General features: G+C 48.7%; 2 protein-coding genes across 2 annotated transcripts in view; one reads left to right on the forward strand and one right to left on the reverse strand.

The window, feature by feature from the left end:
• LOC144127165 (uncharacterized) overlaps window positions 1-13,957 on the reverse strand; it is a 75,644-nt gene extending 61,687 nt beyond the window's left edge. The window contains exon 1 of the mRNA XM_077660465.1: window positions 13,450-13,957. Coding sequence (XP_077516591.1) covers window positions 13,450-13,957 — 508 coding nt within the window. The remainder of the gene's footprint in view (window positions 1-13,449) is intronic.
• A 600-nt stretch (window positions 13,958-14,557) lies between these two features.
• Window positions 14,558-21,548, forward strand: LOC144127181 (uncharacterized). The gene is made up of 4 exons (XM_077660466.1): window positions 14,558-14,837; window positions 16,089-16,289; window positions 17,098-17,265; window positions 21,466-21,548. Exons 1-4 carry the CDS (start codon window positions 14,558-14,560, stop codon window positions 21,546-21,548), a joined length of 732 nt encoding a protein of 243 aa, XP_077516592.1.
• The last annotated feature ends 696 nt before the right edge of the window (window positions 21,549-22,244 follow it).

Consider the following 22,244-nt stretch of genomic DNA (forward strand, 5'->3'; position numbering starts at 1 on the left):
CTTTCCATGGCTCGTTGCGTTGTCCTTAACTTAAGCTGAACTCTTTTCGTTAGCCTCCACGTTTCTGCCCCGTAGGTGAGTACCGGTAAGATTATGCTGTTGTACACTTTCCTCTTGAGGGAAATTGGTAAACTGCCACTCATGATCTGCGAGAATTTGCCATATGCGCTCCACCCCATTTTTATCCTTCTAGTTATCTCCCTCTCATGATCCGGATCAGCTGTCACTACCTGCCCTAAGTAGACGTATTCCGGCACAATTTCTAGGCTCTCGCTGCCAATTGTGAACTGTTGTTCCCTTGCTAGACTGTTGAACATTACCTTGGTTTTCTGCATGTTAATTTTTAGACCCATCGATCTGCTCTGCCTGTCTAACTCGTTGATCATGATTTGCAGTTCACCTCCTGAGTGACTCAGCAAGGCAATGTCATCAGCAAATCTCAGATTATTTAGGTATTCTCCATTTATTCTTATTCCCAACTGTTCCCAATTCAGGCCTCGAAATACCTCCTGCAAACATGCGGTGAACAGCATTGGCGATATCGTGTCTCCTTGCCTGACGCCCTTCCTTATTGGAATTTTATTGCTGACTTTATGAAGGAATATAGTAGCTGTGCAGTTGCTATATATATCTTCCAGTATTTTGACATAAGGCTCTTCTACCCCCTGATTACGCAATGCCTGTATGACTGCTGAGGTTTCCACTGAGTCGAATGCTTTCTCGTAATCAATGAAAGCTATATATAGAGGTTGGTTATATTCTGCGCATTTCTCTATCACCTGATTGATAGTGTGAATATGATCTATTGTGGAATATCCTTTACGAAAGCCTGCCTGATCATTTGGTTGATTAAAGTCTAACGTTGCCCTGACTCTATTAGCGATTACCTTAGTAAATACTTTGTAGGCAACGGATAGTAAGCTGATCGGCCTGTAATTTTTCAAGTCCTTGGCGTCTCCCTTCTTATGAATTAAGATAATGTTTGCATTCTTCCAAGCTTCTGGTACAGTCGAGGTCATAAGGCATTGCGTATACAGGGTGGCTAGTTTTTCTAGCACGACGTCCCCTCCATCCTTCAACAGATCTGCTGTTACCTGATCCTCCCCAGCTGCTTTTCCCCTTTTCATTGCTTCTAAGGCTTTCTTTACTTCATCTTTCGTTACTGGCGGGATGACGCATTGCTGTGCACTGCTGTCTTTCTCATTGGCGCTCTGATTACATTGGCTACTGTACAGCTCTGTGTAGAACTCTTCGGCTACGTTAACTATCTTATCCATATTGCTAATGACACTGCCCTGCTTGTCTCTTAATGCATACATCTGGTTTTTACCTATGCCTAGTTTCCTCTTCACTGTTTTTAGGCTACCTCCGTTCTTTATAGCATGCTCGATTCTCTCCATATTAAACTTCCTTATGTCGGCTACCTTGCGCTTATTTATTAACTTTGATAGCTCCGTTAGTTCTATTCTATCGGTAGTGTTAGATGCCTTCATGTTTTGGCGCTTCTTAATCAGATCTTTCGTCACCTGAGATAGCTTCCCGGTATCTTTTCGAACTGTCCTACCGCCTACTTCTACTGCGCACTCCGTAATTATTGATGTCAGGTTATCGTGCATTGAATGAACATCAAGATCATCTTCCTCAGTTAAAGCCGAGTATCTGTTTTGCAGCGCTATCCTAAACTCCTGTGCTTTCCCTCTAACGGCTAACTCGTTAATGGTCTTCTTCTTCGCTAGCTTCTTCCGTTCCCTCTTCAAGTCTAAGCTAATTCTAGACCTTACCATTCTATGGTCGCTGCAACGCACCCTTCCGAGGACGGCCACATCCTGAATGATGCCAGGTTTAGCGCATAGTATGAAGTCGATTTCATTTTTAATCTCACCATTGGGGCTCTTCCAGGTCCACTTCCTGTTTTCTCGTTTGCGGAAGAAGGTATTCATGATCCGTAAATTATTTCTATCCGCGAATTCGACTAATAACTCTCCCCTGCTATTTCTAGAGCCTATCCCATAGTCACCTACCGCGTGGTCGTCAGCCTGCTTCTTGCCCACCTTCGCATTGAAGTCGCCCATCAGTACAGTGTACTGCGATTTTACTCTATTCATTGCTGATTCTACGTCCTCATAGAAGCTTTCAACGGTCTGGTCATCATGGCTGGATGTGGGTGCGTAGGCCTGCACCACTTTCAGCTTGTACCTCCTATTCAGCCTAATTACTATTGCTGCTACCCTCTCGTTAATACTGTAGAGCTCCTCTACGTTGCCAGCTATATCCTTATTAATGAGGAAACCCACACCTAGTTCTCGTCTATCCTTTAGCCCGCGATAGCACAGTATGTGTCCGTCCTTTAGTGCTGTATACGCCTCACCTGTCCTCCTAACTTCGCTAAGCCCTATCACATCCCATTTAATTCCCGTTAGTTCCTCGAACAGCACTGCTAGGCTAGCCTCACTAGCTAAAGTTCTAGCGTTAAACGTTGCCAGGTTCAGATTCCAATGGCGGCCTGACTTAGAGTAGCCGGCGCATTATGTGGTGTGGTGGCGACCTTGGCGCGCCGCGGACGCCCGTACTAGGCAAAATAAATAAAATGAAAGCAAAAGAGGAAGACAACACTGAGCGAGAGCCGCTCGAGCGCCACAGGCCAGCGCGTGCTGACGCAGGGCTCGCGGCAGCAGGACCGCTGGAAAGGACCGGTGACGACCGAGGGCCAGGAGCACCTTGAGCAACGGCTGCGTCACGGCGTGCTCGTTCAACGCCATGCCCGTCGGAGGGAGTCGTCGAGCCGACCTGCTGAGCCGACAAAAACCGTGAGACGCCCCTGAAGACAGACCCCGAGCCAAGGTCTGGCGTGCTAACGCACGCACACTGGTGTGCGTGCGTGCTTCCTCTCGTTGTGTCCTTAAAGGGCCTTTTCGTGCGCCCACACAAACGTGGCCGCGACGACTCCCGTCCACTGTTGGCGCGCATCGCACGCCGACAGGTTAGCCGACTCGTAATGCATGCCCTGGAGGCCAAAATGTGGGACAGAATGTGAAAAATGTCAACCGTTGGACGTTACACCGACTCCGACAGTGCAAAAATGCAAGAACTTGGCGGAATTATTGGAGCAATTATTATATTACTGAAGTGGGCAAATTAGGGTGTTTTCTTAGAACACGAAAAATGATAAAACTGCGCACGCATACACACAGCACATGGCAAATCATAATAACGGAGTAATTACTCATTTGCATCCCCCTAAGTGCAGCCAAACGGCTACGAAAGAGATATATACAGTTTTCAGAGAAACTTCCTACGAACTTTCAGTCCCGGGTTCAACCGAAGTTTCTCTGAAATCTGCATAGGTTTCCTTCGCAGGTCGTACGGCAACGCTTGGGTGGATGCTAATGAGTAATTACTTGATTGTTTCAAGTTTACTCCAACTTGGCAAGGAATAAGAAACAACGAACAAATAAAGAATGGAACTAAAAAAGAACATCGCGCACTGAAATCTTCCGTAGCTTCGCCAGCATGCATTGCCTAATGGAGTGTAAGCTCCTGCAGCATGCTTTCTGTACATCTCTGACAACCGGCACCTATACATTTCAATCTGAGAAGCAAGTTTAAAAAAGCAGTTTTGTGAAAACGGTACGATGACCAGACATTTTGTTTTGCGAGCAGGAACAAAGTTTACTGGTTTGTATACTGTCTATACCGCGATACGCCGGCCGTTACAAGGTTGACTCGCAATTTAAAGAGAAAAGAAGCAAAACTGGCTGCGCTTGTGTACGTGCAGTGAGTACCGCAGTCTTGAATTAACGCATGATGTCGGGCAGGTCGGTTCACAGCATAATAATGATTCGTTTTGGGGGAAATGAAGTGGCGCAGTATCTGTCTCACATATCGGCCGACACCTGAACCGCGCCGCAAGGGGAAGGATAAGGGAGGGAGTGGAAGAGAAAGAAAGAGGTGTCGTATAGTGAAGGGCTCCGGAATAATTTTAACTACCTGGGGATCTTTAACGTGTACTGACATCACGCAGCACACGGGCGCCTTAGCGTTTCGCTTCCATAAAAACGCAGCCGCCGCGGTCGGGTTCGAACCCGGCAACTCAGGATCAGTAGCCGAGCGCCCTAACCACTGAGCCACCGTGGCGGTTCAGAGGATCAGCAGATATGAAACTGAAGACGGCACCGGAGGAGAAAACGAAGACGCGCATGTTCTGACGCAACGGTGTTCCTCAGGCCGAATGGCCTGTGAAACAAGCGCAGCAGCACCGATGAAGCTACAACCGCCTTCGCTCCTCATCAGACCAATCTGCCTGCAGAAGCATCGCGCACATATGTCTCTTCCTCCGATGCGTTCCTCAAGGTGGATTCACACGACACACCGAATCGCAGGGCTTTTACCCGCCGCGGTGGCTCAGTGATTAGGGCGCTCGGCTACTGATCCGGAGTTCCCGGGTTCGAACCCGACAGCGGCGGCCGCATTTTTATGGTGGTAAAACGCTAAGGCGCCCGTGTGCTGTGCGATGTCAGTGCACGTTAAAGATGCCCAGGTGGTCGAAATTATTCCGAAGACCTCCACTACAGCACCTCTTTCTTGCTTTCCTGTCTTAGTCCCTCTTTTATCCCCTTCCTTACGGCGCAGTTCAGGTGTCAGCCGATATGTGAGACAGATACTGCGCCATTTCCTTTCCCCAACAACCAATTCAATTCAGGACGAATCGCGCATCACTTGACACGACGTCACGGATGTGCGCGGACGACGCGGACGGAAAAAAGTTGGGCTGAGGCTTAGCTAAAGTGTTAAGCCTGGATATCTCGAAGCGAAAAGCGTTTAGCAAGGCGTGCCTCTCGTGATTCTGGCGTTTCAGCCGCTTGTCTAGCCTTGCACTTTCATATCTTCGCTGCTTTTCAGCCAACTCCTACGCTACCACTTCTGGATCTTCTTTACGACGACGGCCCCGGCAGCAGCGACCAGCTGCGCTCCGCGTGACATCACTCGGTTTCACGGTCAGACGACAGAGTCAGCGCGCGGTGGTTACGACGGCCCCGGCAGCAGCGACCAGCTGCGCTCCGCGTGACATCACTCGGTTTCACGGTCAGACGACAGAGTCAGCGCGCGGTGGTTACGACGGCCCCGGCAGCAGCGACCAGCTGCGCTCCGCGTGACATCACTCGGTTTCACGGTCAGACGACAGAGTCAGCGCACGGTGGTTACGACGGCCCCGGCAGCAGCGACCAGCAGCGCTCCGCGTGAAATCACTCGGTTTCACGGTCAGACGACGGAGTCAGCGCGCGGTGGTTACGACGGCCCCGGCAGCAGCGACCAGCTGCGCTCCGCGTGACATCACTCGGTTTCACGGTCAGACGACAGAGTCAGCGCGCGGTGGTTACGACGGCCCCGGCAGCAGCGACCAGCTGCTACTAGCAGTATACTCATATCCCATGCAATCCCTTAGCTCTCTCGTACCTCTCCTTCTCCGCGCCCGCCCACGAGCTTCTGCCGATCGCGGCCAGCGCCGGACCCCAGGAATAAAAATACCACCGTCGACGGCAATCCTCTCTCTGTCTGTCTAGGAGAGTGGGACCTAAAGGGCGTCACGAGGCGCCCGCGTACACAGGCGAAGGCATAACGCCCTCCCTGCGCTTTCAGCAGCATGTCCTCAAGCCTATCCTATATAGGGGCCGAGAAGATCACACAGGGTAAAGGTGTAAAAGCTACTGCGTTTCGCAACAACGACGTTCGTGTAGTGAGAGCAATTCGTGAATGGCCGGTGATTCGGCTATATGAACGCCCGCCTATCGCAACGCATGAATTTCTGGCACGAGCCAGTCGTTAACACGGTCGCCTAAGCGACAGATTTAGCGGTAGCGTCCCGATATTACACACGGTGTCCCGTGTACCGATGTGTGATACGGTGGGAAGAGGAATTCGTCCCACATTTAGGTCTGCCGAGGCCCACGCGCACTCATGCCCCACCGTATGGTCCCATGATGCAAAACTGGCTTCCTTACGGCCAGTGCACTACGCGAGTCGTAAAGAACTTTGTGCGTCACTCGCCGATGACTTGAGTACAGTAGAGTTCCTATACAGCATATACAGCTGCTTTCATATTTTGTGGAAGAAGTGTGGTTTCGCTTTCGCATAGCGCGGCTACGGCCATTCTGGGCGGACGGAAGCGCCGCAGCATGAGGGCAGCACTCAGCCGACAGCTGCAAATAGATAACTCACGAGCCATTTTATGTCAGCAAGAATAAAAGGCTGATAAGCCCCAAGTCAAGCCTCAATGAAGGACGCTCCTTTTGAAAGCGGCGAAAAGGAAGCGAAACGCTGTTTCAGCTCATGCACAATAATATATTTTTGGTTTTGGGGAAAGGAAACGGCGCAGTATCTGTCTCACATATCGGCGGACACTAGAGCCGCGCTGTTAGGGAAGAGATAAAGGAGGGAGTGAAAGAAGAAAGGAACAAAGAGGTGCCGCAGTGGAGGGCTCAGGAATAATTTCGACCACCTGGGGATCTTTAACGTGCACTGATATCGCACAGCAAACGGGCGCCTTAGCGTTTCTCCTCCATCGGAACGCAGCCGCCGCGGTCGGGTTCCAACCGGGTGCTCCGGATCAGGGCGCGGTCGGGTACGAACCCGGGTACTCCTTATCCGAGCGCCCTGAGGCCGAGCGCCCTGATCCGGAGTACCCGGGTTTGAACCCGGTAATAATAATTGGTTTTGGGGGGAAAGGAAATGGCGTAGTATCTCTCATTTATCGTTGGACACCTGAACCGCGCCGTAAGGGAATGGATAAAGGAGGGAGTGAGAGAAGAATGGAATAAAGAGGTCCCGTGGTGGAGGGCTCCGGAATAATTTCGACTACCTGGGGATGTTTAAGGTGCACTGACATCGCACAGCACACGGAACCCGATAATAAATACGAATTTCAAGACCACATTGATCTTGCTGATTCTGGTTGTGCTATTGCATTTATTATAATTTTTTTTAATTTTCAGCTTCCCCTCAGCCCTTCACCAGCATCAGCTTCCAGCCGCCGCGGTGGCTCAGTGGTTATGGTGCTCTGCTGCTGGTCCGAAAGACGCGGGTTCGATCCCGACCGCGGTGGTGGAATTTCGATGGAGAAATTCTATAGACCCGTGCGCTGTGCGATGTCAGTGCACGTTAAATAACACCATGCGGTCGAAATTTCCAAAACCCTTCACAACGGTGTCCCTCATAGCCTGAGTTGCTTTGGGATGTTAAACCCCGTAAACCCGGTATCGGCTCCCTTCGTTGGAAGCGACGAAAACCGCTTTACGCGCAAGATGCTCCCGATCTGCTGCCGCAATCGAGCTGCATTCCTTCCACTCGGCGGCCAGAAATCACCGAGACACAAAAGTACGCGGAGTGGGCCCGACTTGTTTTCGCGCGAACCACCAGAGATCTCTCGCACATTCTCGCTCAATGCAGGAAAGTGATATCACCGGTCGTGCAACCGAAAGGCAGGCAACGGGACCTCCGTAAGTACCGCTGCGTCCTCAGTCTGCCCACCGCGAAAGACTATGACTGGACGTATATCAGGGAAAACAAAAATGGGAACCACGAAGCTGGTACAGATTCAGGCGGGAGCGCAATCGCAGACAGCTCAGATCTATAGAGACCGGCGCGCTGTGATACCGCTGTTGTTGTAGCATGAACGATGAGACGTATCTGGCTACGCACTAGTTTTTTGTGACTGACAATTCGCGTATCGCCGTTTCACGCCTAACTCTATATCCAGTCACGAGACAGGTCACATCATCATCATCAACATCATCACCACCACCGTGACAGCTATTGCTATCAGTTGGAAGATGCGCTCCGCTTCTGTCGTCAAGATAGTTGGTGTGCTACCCAACCTGCACTTCAGCCGAAAAAAAAATCGTAGCCACGATAGTCAGCCTCAAAACTGGCACTGCAATGGTTTTCGAAGGTGGCGAAGAAACCCGCCCAAGAACATGCCAACAAGAATTCTTAAAGGGGCTCTGAAACACCTCAGGAGGAGAGTACATGAACTCGCTCAAACACTGCACATACTCGTCATGAACACCTGAGCCACATACTACACTCCTACACGCAGCAGAGGACTCACAATGGCACGCGAAAGTAGGCGAGTACTTTCCGACAACTTTTTCATGCTCGCGCCCTCCTCCGTTGCACGCTCCTGCATAATTCTATTCGGAGATGGCTATTGTGGTTAGATCCTTTGAGGCGTGACTCAGATACCATTGCCGCGGCCAGTGAGCCGCGTCGCTCTGGCGGGTCAGGAGGCTCCACCCGCGCGCGTTGGCGGTGGGGATGCTCAGAAGCGCCGACCACTGAGCATGCAAAAAGTGACGAGAGGAGAGGGAAAGGCGCGGAGACGCTGTTGTTGTTAGTGGCTATTTATTAATAATATAACAATGGAAGGAAAAGATGTTGCTAGCCGCTGCATCTGCCATCGAAAGCTGAAGCACTTCAGCTGCGACTAGCGGAAACAGGGAGAGGGCAGGGAGAGGGAAAGAAAGGGGGAGCGAAGAGACGTTGAAATTCAAAATTTTACAGATAACTCGGCTTCTACAAACCGCATTAAAAAAATTGCTGGTGGTTTACCTCTCGTTAACCTTGCAGGTGGAAAGCGAAAAGCTGCATCTGATAATATTAATAATAATTGGTTTTTGGGGAAAGGAAATAGTGCAGTATCTGTCTAATATATCGTTGGACACCTGAACCGCACCGTAAGGGAAGGGATAAAGGAAGCGATGAACGCAGAAAGGAAGAAAGAGGTGCCGTAGTGGGGGGCTCCAGAATAATTTCGACCACTTGGGGATCTTTAACGGCACTGAGATCGCACAGCACACGAGCGCCTTAGCGTTTTGCCTCCGTAAAAACACAGCCGCCGCGGTCGGGTTCGAACCCGGGTACTCCGGATCAGTAGCCGAGCGCCCTAACCACTAAGCCACCGCGGCATCTCCCTGGCTACGCTTGTGGTCGAACGACTGGCGGTTTCCATAGATAGACATACTGACACACACAGAGTAGGCATTGTTTTATTTTTTAAACATCTTGCTTTCGTCGAAACGACATTAAAGGAGGTCGCACAAGACAGTATATATTTAATACAGCTTCGGTGACGTTTACAACTGTATTACTGCTCGTTGTATGCGGAGATATGGAACCAGATCAGGTTCCAAACGACGCGCAAACACCGCAGATAATTTCGGAAACCCAAATTGAAAAATAAATTGTTTTTCTTTTTTTTTGCGGGGGGGGGGGGATGGCGCAATGTGAGACAGGCTTCATTTCCTTTTCCTAAAACCACCTTTCATTTCGCTTCGCTTACGGCGCGGTTCGGGTGTCCACAGAGAGATGTGCGAGAGGCGTAATTTCCTTTCCCTTAAAACCAACCTTCATTTCACTTCATTCCCTTACGGCGCGTTTAGAGTGGCCACCGAGATATGAGACAAGCGTAATTTCCTTTCCTTAGAACCAATTTTCATTTCATTTTCCTTTTCTAACGGGTGCGGTTCGGATGTCCACCGAGATATGTGAGACAGGCGTCATTTCCTTGTTTGAGCTCTAGCTACATTTAAGGTCAAACTTGCGGTCCCGCTGACGGCTCGAAACGCCGGCGTAGTGAAGGTTTTCGCTTCAAAATTCTCGCTGGAGGATATTCGTGAAGCGATGTCCTTTAACATCGCAGGCGCACCACACCTTTACAGAGAGCCCCTTTCAGGGCCCCTTTAAGCACGAACACCAGCAGAAAAAGCGGACTACCGCTAACACGGTAGCTGCAGCGTTTTCAAACGGCCGTTAGAAACCTCCGCATCCCTACGGGAGAAGGGCGGGCGTGCGCGTCGAGAACAGCTACTGGCCGGCTTCCTTCAACCATCGCGAGCAGCCAGGAGCGACCTAACACAAAACGATAGGAGCCGTAACGAGTGGGGCGACGGAAAGTGCGAGAGGCTAAAGGACGAAGAAAACACAGTGCAGTCCCACACACAACTGCCTAAAGTGATGAGAGACGTCGGTGAATAAGCGAGTTTTGTCTAAAGGCGCTACGGAAATTATGCGACACTCGGATCGGGTTTCGTGTTCGACCTGACAACGCGTCGGCCAAAAAAAGTGCATTCGGCTGCCGGAACGTATTCGGACCGACACAAGCGGGTTCATCCACTAAGCGCACGTGAAAACGCAGTGGCACACAACAGTGCGACCTCTACGTTGCGGGAACGAAGGTCTGTCGCAGCTATCGAGCATCTCGAAACGGTATCGGTCGAAGTGTGGGGATTAGTTGCACAGCAGTGCACTGTCTTCAGGTCTCAAAAATACGCACACATGTTTCTCAACTTAATAAAGGAGTAAGGACACCAAATTTTCGTAGTGCGTTATTGAGACGTCCGAAAACATGGATCGCCCCGTCGAGTTCGTCTAAGCCCGGTAAATTACTTTTTGTTCAATGTTTTCTTCTCTGAAGTAGTTTTGGTTTCAAGAGCCGAGCGGTGGCTATGACGTCACAGACGACTTCGGGCGACACTGAGTTCGTGTGAGGCGTGCAATAATTGCGATGTAATGGCTTTTTGTTAATCTGTTGTCACTTTGCCTCTTGGAGCAGGCTGGCTCAAGAGTACTTGTCATTTGAAGAAAAAAAAACGGCAATTTTTTCAACCACACATGAGCCACCCACATCTTAATATATATATATATATATATATATATATATATATATATATATATATATATATATATATATATATATATATATATATATATATATATATATATAATAGCAACATACCCCGACGCACCTTGGTTGCGGTGGCTGTTGGCTTCCTTCAATATAGGTGGCCGCAGCGGGAAGAACTCCCAATATATGAACTTTTCATTTTTTGGGGAGTTTTTCCCGCTGCAGCCACCTTCCGGCCTGTGCCCTACAAGTGGAGAGGGAGATTTCCTTCTCTCAACTTTGCCACCAGCCAACCGTGGCAAGTGCCAGGTGGGTCTTCCTTCTACCAACCATGGCAGGAGGCAGCTGGTAAGCGTACACAACACAACGCCGCCAGACACTGTTAGTGCGCTAGCTCTAGATGCCATGCAAGCTAGAAGGTTGCCCTGTCTGCCCTTGAAGCCTGCCGACGGCAGGCTGCACACAATGAAACAGGCAGGTTGCCACCTGCCCACCATGACAGGTGGGAAGTGAAAAGGAGGAAAACCGCAACAGCTGCGAAGTGTTGCGCCAGCTGCATCAATGTGGAAAGAAGGTTACACAATAGCTAGAAATCAGTAGAAAGGAGGAAACCTGCGTCACGCTAAGAGGGAAGGAGGCCATGTACGTCATGCAAGTCATGGTCACGTGTTCAGGTTTCAGTAGACAATAGAAAGCCACATTATGCGTGGGACGCAGCTAGTGCAGCGTGCCAACGAAAGTTTGATTGTGCTAGCGCACCTTTACCTTTTCTAGCTCTAAAGGCACCCGTTTTCAGTCAACGTCGCCTATTTTTCAGTAGGACGCGGTAATTTGTCGAGGATGACCTTTAGGAATAGGTAACCATTAAAAAAATAAAAAAGACGAGCCCTTTGCAAGCAAGAAGGCGATCAGGCGCCTATCAGGGCCCCCCACGGCCGGAGAAATTCAAGGCACATGAGTAAAGTAAAAAGCGTAGGTTCTCGGACACCTCGCTTTTAGCGGGTGAAGAATCTTCCGTAGCGATTGCAATCGCAGCTAGGAACGTGCTCGAAGCGACCAACGAGACGTGAAGGGGAAGCCCAGAATGCATGCGCTAACGGTCAACTTCCGGCCATTCTTCACTGCTCGCATGCAACAGACTTGGAGAAGATTAGACACCTTTAGCATACCGTGTACCGCGTTACCGTTACCGGAGTACCGGAAGTGTAGTTCACTATAATCGGGAGCCTGCGCTTCGTCAGTGCGCATGCGCAAATCGCCTTGAGGGCGCCAGGTGCCTGGCAGTTGCGCGCGCATAATCTTAAAAATGTGGCAAAAAGGTATGGCGTAGGGGTGGTTTTTTCAGCACCCAAGAAACTTAAAAGGGTTTGTGCTGTTTTGGAAAGAAAGGCTGAGCAACGAAAAGAATCTGAAACAACTTGTGGGCTTAAGCACGAAACAATGTATGTGCCATGCGCAGAAGAGGTTGTGTACAAAATCCCAATGTCATGCGGACAAATATATATCGGGCAGACGGGGCGTTGCATCAATACACGTTTGAAAGAGCATGCAAATAATCTTGAAGCTAACAAATCTAATCATGTAGTTGACCATGTTCGAAACTGCCAATTTTGTTTTCCCTCATTGCCTTACTGTGATATCCTCTACAAACACCCGTCCCGATTAACACGTGAGATTATGGAAGCATATCACATGAAGAAAAAAACAAGGTTGTGTGTCAGTAAGCCATCTATTTCATTATATGACAGTGAGGTTGCATTCCTCGATGCCACGTAGAAACTTGGGTTTTGTCTATGTACTAGCTGATAAGTTGGCCACTTTTTCCATAAATAAATTTCAGTTGTGGGTCAGCGCTAGTCCTGTATTTTCTTCCACTGTCCGCGTCGTTGAGCTGTTTGCCACCAACAACACTCAAGCCGTCGCCCAGTCGGGTAACCGCAGAAACGAACCTCGGCAGAGGTGCCGGTTTTATGAGAAAAATGCGGCGCTGGTCAAAAACTACAGCACGTCCACAAAAAAACAAAGCCAAAGCACCGTTTTTGCGCCATGTCAATGGAGACGCCATCTTGATTTAATTACGTGAAGTAACCATCACGACGACAGTAATCCAAACAAGGCGCGTCCGTAAGTACTCGCCATTCGAAATTATCGCACTTGATTACGCTCTTTAGTGTGGTGCTAGCCATATCGCAGCAACAACAGTGCGCGATTTAAACAACCCGCCGCATGTGATGGTATCGCCATCTGTCGACAAGGCCAGTAGCCCGGGGCAGTAACCCGCGCCGCCATGCGAGAAGTCGCGAAAGCTTAGGCACTCAAACCAGCCAGCCCTGGAAACAGCGGGGCAGTACTATTCAAACTATTTGTCCCCCACCACCGCAAACTACGCGCAAACGTACATGAACTCCAAAGCGATCAAAAATAAACAATGTGGTGGCTCCCGAAGCATGCAGATGCAGGGAAACGCCGGTACGCGATGCTCGTCAGTCTGCCAACTTGAAACGGCGAACGCCTACGAGTCGCTGAACCCCAGTCAAAACTTACAATGCGGCAACAGCTCAGTTTAACGGCCACAATTGTACCTCAGTTCATGCACAAGTGTCCCTGCGTTGTTAGCAAAGGCGGCACACAGGAACGCGTGCAAGGTTACTGCCAATGAACAGCGATGCGTGCTCCGAAACTGCACGTCGGAATGAACGCATAAGCTCTCCGTACGCGCATTTGCGAGCACTGGCAGATCGAGCAGGCTGGTTCGATACGAAAACACCTACCTGGAGGTACTTTTATCAACTTGTACGGCGCAGCATAAGCATGGTCGTGCGCTAGTGCCATCACATCTCCGTTGAGCAGCGCGACGCGACGTGTCCTGTCACCATTGACACTTTTTGTCACTGCGGCCGCCTTTACGGCTGAAGTCCGATTCACAACACGTGCTGCTTGAGGGGGTACCGTTGTTGATGATGCTGCAACACCTGCCGAGGCTAATGAGGAAGAAAACGATGACGAAGCTGCCAAGAAAGGCACTGCCGACGAGGTCGACGGTGTGCTCGTGGGCTCCGCATGCCGATAGTCATCGGCTAGGCGGGACCCTTCGACCACAATGTCCCTAAACGTGATGTCCATGCCCCCATTTAGGCTCCCCCACTTCTTCTGAAAGCTCGGAGCACTCAAATATCGGCAAATCTTCTTGTAGCACTGCAGCACGATACGGAGCTGCAGGTTCTGGGTGAAACCGGCGGTGCTGCTGTTGCACTCTGCACAGGGCGAATTCAACCGCATCGTCTGGCCGACACACATTTTGCACACTGTCCGCCGTATTCAGGAACGACACTTAAGGTGTGACTTAAGTTCTGAGTAAAGTATGAGTGGCGAAGGAAGTTTCAAAAACGGCCCTTAAGCAGCACTTATGAAAGTAGCGCTTTTAGATGTAAGTAGGCGCCATGGGAACGAGGCTAAGCAAACATTTCTGTATATCTAATAAATTCATGAACAAATAAAGAACAGAAGCGCCAAAACAGCGCTGATAATACATAGTACAAGTCTCAACTAACGTTTTAAGAACAACAAAAAGTTTTTTTCGGCAAGCTTTGGAGAACTAATATTACTTGTCTGGCCACAAACAAAGACGTCACTATAGTAGCGCGCGTAGTACTGCTCCTGTCGACGTCGTAGTCTTTCCGCTCGCGCGCGTCCATCGGTTGCATCATCGCCAGCTCTTTGTCTCTGCTTTATATTGTTATCGCGCATTTTAATTGTAAATTCACTGCTTGTATCGTATATATTTTGGTCTTATATTTATTGATAGTGTGTAGTCATTTGTAGTGTGTTTTGTTTTCTGTACTGCGTTATTCTTTGGTGCTGTGTTGCGACGCGCGCGTGATGGAGAAAACGGAGAAGGGCAAAATTAACTGCTCCAGAGTAGAGCGAGCTCTTCTCCTCGACCTCGTCGACAAGCACAAGGCCGTACTAGAGAACAAGAGAACTGATGCAGTGTCAGTTGCACGGAACAGGAAACAGTGGGAGCTTATAGAAACCCAGTTCAACTCCAGTCACAACTTGAGCCCACGGACATGGCTCCAGCTGAAGAAATGCTGGGAGAACTGGAAAAATAAGTGGCGAAAGGCGAAAGCGGACGACAACCGGGAGATATTTAAGACCGGTAAGTCCTGTTTTCTTTCATCTTTGATTCTTTTTTGCTGACGAATTCAAAGGTTCTCTCCCAGATTACAGAACTGTTCCGATAGCTTGCTGCCTGCATTTTATGACTAGATTCCCCCTCCGCCCCTAAAAAAAAAAATACAGAGAATGTTTACGACATTCGAATCTGAGCGAAAGCATGAATTCGTGCTACGTAGAAGACGACGGTGAGAAGGCAGTGCCGCGGGACGGAGCAAATAAAAGTCGAAGACGACGCTAATTCACGGCGCGAGAATGTGGAGCAGTTTAACAAGAGGTGCGTTCGCTCCGACGGTAGCGTAGTCGTCTCGCCCAACAGCCGTTAAAGATCTGTTCACGCAGCCGCGGGTTCGATTCCCGTTCGTTGGTATTGATCGAATTTCCTTTTTCATAATTTGACCTCAGCACATAAGGAGTGATCGACTGCATTAAAAAAAAGTTTATCCATACCATTTCAATGCTAGTAATAATCATGGTCATGAACAAAGCTCAGTTAACAGTTTCTGTTGGGACATGATGGATTTTGGTTACTTAAATTAAGCATTTTAAAGACTGTCTATGAAGCCAGTGAGCCCCGCTCCACTGTGCTCTACATTAATAACGGCCTAAAATTGAAAAGAAGTTGCCCACTCTGCCTGCTTCTGGTCTTTTGACGTTACACCTACCATTTTGCTTTCCGTCGCTCGCTGTGTTGTCCTTAAGCTGAACCTTTTTCGTTAGCCTCCACTTTTCTCTTGAGGAACAGTGGTACACTGACATTCATGATCTAAGAAAACCTGCCATATGCACTCCATTCCATTCTTATCCTTCTATTATTTCCGTTGATGATTCGGATCAGCTGTCACTAGTTGCCCTAAGTGACCTGTTCCTCTGCCACTTCCAGCACCTCGCTACCAATTGTGAACTGTGAGGTGCTGGAACTTGTGCTGCCAATTTTCTTGCTGTGCGTTTTCACCGCCACAGTTAGTATCTAGCTTTCACGCACCCGCAGTTTGGAGTCAGCATGTTTAAGGTTGTTTCACCCGGAGAGTATTACTAAATAAATGCAAATATCGTGCTTCTGTCAGAAAAAAAGGCTCCTGCTTGCGCGAATAAACATGCATGTTTTCGTTGCTTCGTAGCGCTTAAATTCTGAAAGATACTTTGGCGTTCACGTGGAATGTGCTTAGTGTTTGTGAATATTCATCAAGGGATTTTTCCAGTGGTTGTAACAGCGCTTTCTGTGAATACCTAGGCGGCGGCTCAGCGGCCCCCAGCCAGCTCACTGAAGACCTGCAAAGAGTTGGCAGTGTCGCATCCCACATGGGGGTTCGCTTGGCGAACCCCTTCGACAGTGATCGCCACCAAGCAGACCCTGGCGGCGAGTCCCAACCCACACCATCGGTGGCCGCCCTGCTTTCGCGCACTCAAGATGGTTCTATTCCAGGAGCCAGTGGTATGACTTATTTTATATATATATATATATATATATATATATATATATATATATATTGTACTGCAAGCTCCAAAAAATATATATGAGATTATTTTTCTTGGAATACATATTCTGTGTATGTACTGCTTTTCTGTTTTTATGCCTAGAGGATTAGATGAAACACTCCAGCAAAATGAATTGCAGCATCCCTGCCTGGCGCTTGTGTCTGACCATTTTTGCTGTTGTAGGCTGCTTCTGTGCTTATTATTTTGTTTTTTTTTCTGAGCATATGAGCTCTTCTGTCATTAAAAGTGTGCATAACAGCTGTAGCCATGTCCAATTTTCTGTGGCATCTGTGTTGTCTTGACCTGTCATAAAAATATTCGCCTGTGTGACCAGTGTTATCAAAGCTACAGCTAAGAGGCGCGAATGCACTGGCCGAACATATTTTCCAAAGTGGTCATCCAAGGAGCATGATTGGCAGTGTATGTGACGAATGTATTCCGGAAATGTTTCCCTTCGAAGCAGGCTAAGTGCATGTTTTATGCCTCCTGTTTTGTTACATAAACGAACTCTAACGGAAGCATTGATTGAGTTACTGCACGACCAAAAATGGTAAAATGTCACCTGAAGGACATTGAAAGCAACGAATACAAGCGTACAAAATAGCGCAGAATGCGTTTAAAGTACCCACTTCATTGTAAACCATTCAAAGGCTAAGGTAGCCTACAGTACTAGCAAAGATTGAAGTGTTTCTTGATCTAAAGCGACATTGCATTGAATTTGCCCTCATTTCAAGGTCTAATAGCAAGCACTTCCTCCGCATTAGGTGATGCAGAGGACCCGCTGTGGTCCTGGCACTATGAAGAGGGTAGCCCGCAGCAAGATGAGCAAATGGAAGAGGAGCCAGTGGCCATGGCAGCCTCCTTAACATCAGCCACAACGGCAACCGCAACACCCTCGGTGCTTCCTGCTGCCTCTACAGCAAGGGCAGCAGGTACCAGCCGCATGAGCTCACAGAGGCAGTCGCCTGCTGTGCCACCTGCGCCAAGCGGTTTTTTTGTTCCGGCAACACCGGCAGCCGCAGCACCCTCACCCTCAGTGCTTCCTGCTGCCTCTGCAGAAAGCGCAGCAGGTACCAGCCGCACTGCGGGCATGCATAGGCAGTCGCTGGTCGAGCAAGAGCTAGCAGCTCGCCTTAACGATATTTCTACCGAGAGGGCACAAAAGTGTAAAGAGCACCGGCTGCGGATGAGGCTCTTACGACCAGACCACCGCGACAACCTCGCAAAGCGAGCGGCAGTCCATCAGCTCGAGATGGAAAATCTTAAGCTTAAGAATGACTTGAAACGGTCGAAAAAGATCCTTTTGGAGCTGCAGATAAAAGCAGTAAAGGGGGAACTGTGAGGAGGGTGATGTTGGAGGTGGGGCAGGGGGACATAATCTGAAAAATTAAAGCACTGCAACTATGGCCAAGTCGCCTGAGAGAAGGGATGAAGTGGGGGGTATACAAATAAGGAGCCAGATGAAGTCGATATAATGCCAGACGGTGTTCTTTAATGTGCACTGACATCGCATAGAACACAGGAGTCTGCAATTTGCCCCCTAACGAATGCAGCTGCCACAGCCAAGAGGCTTGTACCATAGCCCCTGAGCCATCGCAGCAGGTGAAAAATTTGTAACCTCTTATAGGAGCTCTGAAAGGGGCTCTAGTAAAGTTACAATATGCCTGGGACGTTAAAGCATGCCAGTTCACGAATATTGTGTAGCAAGAATTTTTTTAATGCGCTTTGTAGCGGCTGAGCTCTCTGCAGTCAAAATTTGAATTCTCTCCTCTCATCACACTTTGCACGCTGGAAGGTCGGCGCTCCTCTGCCGGCCCCACCTCCGGGGTGCAAAGCTTCCTGACCCACCAGAGCTACGCGGCTTACTGGCCGTGGCCATAGTAGCTGCCCGACGTCTGAAAGAATGCAACCAGTAGCCATCTCTCAACTTATATACGCATTTGTGAGCGATGGAGAAGGGCGCGAGCATGTAAGTCTCCGGGAAGTGCTCGCCAACTTTGGCGCGTGATTGTGGGTTCTCTGCAGGTGTAGAGGTGTATTATTTGGCTCGGATGTTCATGACAAGCAAATGCAGTGATTGAGAGAGTTGATGTGCTCTCCTCGGAAGGTGTTTCACAGCGCCTTTAAGTCTTGCTTGAATTTCAACCTCATCCAGCTTCTCTTAGTTGCTTTTTACTACAGAATGTCTGTAGTGTTTAGGATAGTCAAGCTGCCGCATTGCCTCAGTGGTTATGGCGCTCGGCTGCTGACGCAAAAGCCGTAGGTTCGATCCCAGCTTCTGCGGTTGAATTTTGGTGGAGGCGAAATTCTAGAGGTTTGTGTACCGTGTGATGTCAGTGCACGTTAACGATTCCAAGGAGTTTATATTTACGGAGCCATTCACTACTGCATTCCTCGTAACCCGACTCAGTTTGGGACATTAAACCCCCTTAAAGATAGCCAGTTGCTATATCCAGTTTGTAGTATGGTTTTATGCAGGGTAAAAGCATGCAGATTCTGTTTTTAGCTGCCACATGGTTGTGCAGTATGGTTTTAGTAATGTGTTCTGTTTGAACCAAATGTTTTGTCGTTCTTATTAATCAGTAGAGAAAAAGAGCGCGGACCTCCTGCCATGAGTTATTTCACGTGGACGTAACTGCCACTTTGAGGCCGACTTGGCACTTCCTACGGGGTTGGTTGACTGCACTTTTTAGACATTCTTGTGCTCCAGCCACTTCTTTCCCGGAACCACGGCAGTAGACTAAAAGCTGGTTTAAAAAGCGCCTCTGCTACATTTCCTGTTTGATGTTTTGAAGTGTACGTATTGCTATTTTTTGCTAATTCCCAGGTTTCCTGCATATGTAAGTGAATGCTGTTTTGAAATCTACTTTTCTTCCTTTGTTTGGTACAGTCGTTTTCCAGCAATGTTTTTTTTTCTCATTATTTCTTTTGCATAGCGCATAGGTTTCTTAACAGCTTTGTACCATGTATGATCATCTGTTGAATCTAATGTACAGTCATGCCATGTTAATTTTACCCCTATTGAAAGGGGCAGTTTTTCTGGGACCAAACTTTTGGATTGTATTTATGCTTCATTCAAATCCAATGTCTATGTCGAGACAATGGGCAGGGTGAAAATGCATATAGTCTATTGGGACATATGTATTTTTGCCTTGTTATTATGGACAGCGATGACAACCAAATCCCAAGTGCCTCTACCAGATGTTGTACCCTTTGTATATTGATATTGATTGTTTTAAAGCTCCTCGCGATTACAATAACGCTCCCGTGTTTCCCCATTTCCACGTGCCACTATAGCAGGCTGCAGCCATAAAGCTTTATTTAAAGAATATTTGCTTCTTTTTCTTCACAATTCATTATTACGGCCAACTCACACTGAAACTTTTACCCACTTTCCGAATCTTTTACCCACTTTCCGGCTGTCCTGGTCCGAAACTATTTTGCCAGTTTGTGGCGCCGCGAAGAAAAACACAAACCGTGGAAGAAAAACTCAAAGGATATTTATATTTTCTATTGCATTTTGCTGGCAACTTCTCTACCGATATTTCGGAAGCGTGTGATAGCGCTCGAAACATTCTCCTGGGTGCAGGCCAGGGTTGTTACTGCAGGTTTTACAGAAAAACACACAGTTTCCCTCCGGCCTCCGCTTGTTTTTCTATCGCTACAAACTGCACAGTCCCTGCTGCTTCGGCCTGGCAGCTTGTATATGAAATGGCTCTTCCCATCTAGCCTTTCCTCGCACTCCTTCCGCGCAGACGGGCCGCGCTTTTTGGCTCTAGCCCTCACGTCACCCACCAGCTGTTGGATGAGGTTGCGGCGGTACTGCAGGTGTCGCTGTTCTTTCTCACCACGATTCTGCAGCTGTGTGCGCCTCAAAATAAAGCTATTTACGGTGTAAACTTCCAAAAGCCAAAAAAAAAGCTTTCGCCACCATTTCATTGTCTTTCGACAAAATGCATAGCTGGCGCAGTAATGGTCCGCACGGTCAACTGCACCCATGTGTTCTGTGTAGTCACATATGACCACTGGTTTCTTCAACGTCACTTTCTTTCCACCTGCTTGTGTCCTTGTCATTTCTTTGAGAGATACATTGTGGGCAGAACTGAGCATCGTCACTTGACGCTTGTCTCGCCACTAAAACACCATGTAGGAGCGTCCTTTTCTGAAAGCTGCCACTTCGCCCTTTTTCAGTTTTTTCTTGACCTGCTGTGGCATTTGCTTGCGATTTGGCATCACGGTACCAGTCAATTGTACTCTCTGTAGAAGTAACTCCTCGGCAAGCATTGGAGAAGTGTAAAATCTGTCTGTGTAGAGGTGGTAGCCACTCCCCGGCGTAGCTTGCTGCACTTTCTGGAGCAAGTGAAGAACAATGCTGCAGGTGAAGGGCAGCTCGGGACGGCCGAGACTGTCAGTTGTTGTGCTGCCGTAGTAGGGCTCGATTGCCGAAATGTACCCCGTTTGGCAGTCAGCAAGTGCGTAAACACGCATGCCCCATTTAGTTGGCTTCTGTGGATTGTAGCATTTGAACGAGACACGGCCTTTGAAGCCAACAGTGCTCTCATCGATGCAAATTTTGGGGCCGGCTCTGAAATGCTCTCTGCATTTCGCGTCGATGTAATGCACGACGTCCCTGATCTTGCTTCCACGTGTTGCCGGCCGACCTGAAGAGGCATCATGGCACGGGGCAACGTGCAACATCCAAAACATTTGCAGAAATCTTTTCCGGCAGAAAATGTGCGGGAAGAAAGGCATCTTGTTGACAATATCTTGGCTAAAATACTCCTTCAGTTCTGGTTTTGGATTCAAGGCCATGTCTATGATTACACCAAGAAAAGCCTTGAATTCTGTCAAGGTCACGTCTTCCCAGTCCTTCCAAATTGAGTCCTTTGGAAGCTCACCGGCACTAGAAATCTTATCACGCGCATAGCGGTTTGTTTCGCGCACAATATTGTCCATCAGGTCGTCTGTAAAAAACAGCTGAAAATATTCCAGCTCAGAGTTGAGATTACAAGTGCTTACTTGTGATCCTGGGTTCGTGACAGTGAAGGGAAATTGTGTGAAATCGGGCATATTATCCGCGTACACCTTCCAGTCCGCAGCACGTGGTCGCGCACTGTTTTGTGTGTCAACAGAGGTGCTGTCTCCACCGCCGCCGTCGTCATCGTCACTCGCTTCAGTGGAAGAACTGTCATCACTGTCCGATGGAGGCACGTAATTCTCTTCCTCACTGAAGTCGTCTTCGCTTTCGCTAAATGCACCACCGAAAAACGCACGCGGTGAAAACGTTGCCATGCTTGTCAACGAACCGCGCCAACGTGCGTTCTGTGCTCAAGTGAGAACGCTCTGGCGGCTCTAGTATTGAGAACATTGTGCTGCGCCCTAGTGCAAAAAAAAAGTAAACTTCAAGAAACAAAGCTTACTTCACCCTCAAGAGATGGTGCATTATGTACACAAAAATGCGCACGATTCGTGGTGAGAAAAACCGCGAAATTTAACCGGCGAACACCCTTGTCGGGCGTTGAAGAAGCGTAGCTTGTTGGGCCAGTTGGTGCATGGTATGAGGAAAACCAGCAAAAAGGACGCAATCACAAGGAGAAGTACACAGGACAACGCTAGAAACACAACTGAAAATTCTTTACTTCGCCAACATCAGAACAGGGCGCACATGCGTGTGAGCGCCACAAACGCTATCAAAACAGCAAACACAAACTGATTAAGCGAGCGAAGAAACATGTGGCAACCTATGTCCCATTCATGAAAGTGTATTCTTTTGCCGTGAACCTGACAGAGCTGTCGCTGACGCATTCAGTTCCTAACTGCTTGATTTTAAAAGCTTCTAAGATTTCTCGTTCTATCTGTGTTTTGCCGCGGCCGATGATGTTGACATTATGGAACAGAGGGGTGCAGTCTT

The sequence above is a fragment of the Amblyomma americanum genome, chromosome 1 (assembly GCF_052857255.1).
Source record: "Amblyomma americanum isolate KBUSLIRL-KWMA chromosome 1, ASM5285725v1, whole genome shotgun sequence".
NCBI lineage: Eukaryota > Metazoa > Arthropoda > Arachnida > Ixodida > Ixodidae > Amblyomma > Amblyomma americanum.

Bases quoted from the DNA above. Each gene is read 5' to 3' on its own strand.
- LOC144127181 (XM_077660466.1), top strand. From the start codon at position 14,558: ATGGAGAAAACGGAGAAGGGCAAAATTAACTGCTCCAGAGTAGAGCGA. The intron at 16,290-17,097 runs GTATGACTTATT...CCTCCGCATTAG, and splicing joins TTCTATTCCAGGAGCCAGTG to GTGATGCAGAGGACCCGCTG. The intron at 17,266-21,465 runs GTACCAGCCGCA...GTGTGTCAACAG, and splicing joins CTCTACAGCAAGGGCAGCAG to AGGTGCTGTCTCCACCGCCG.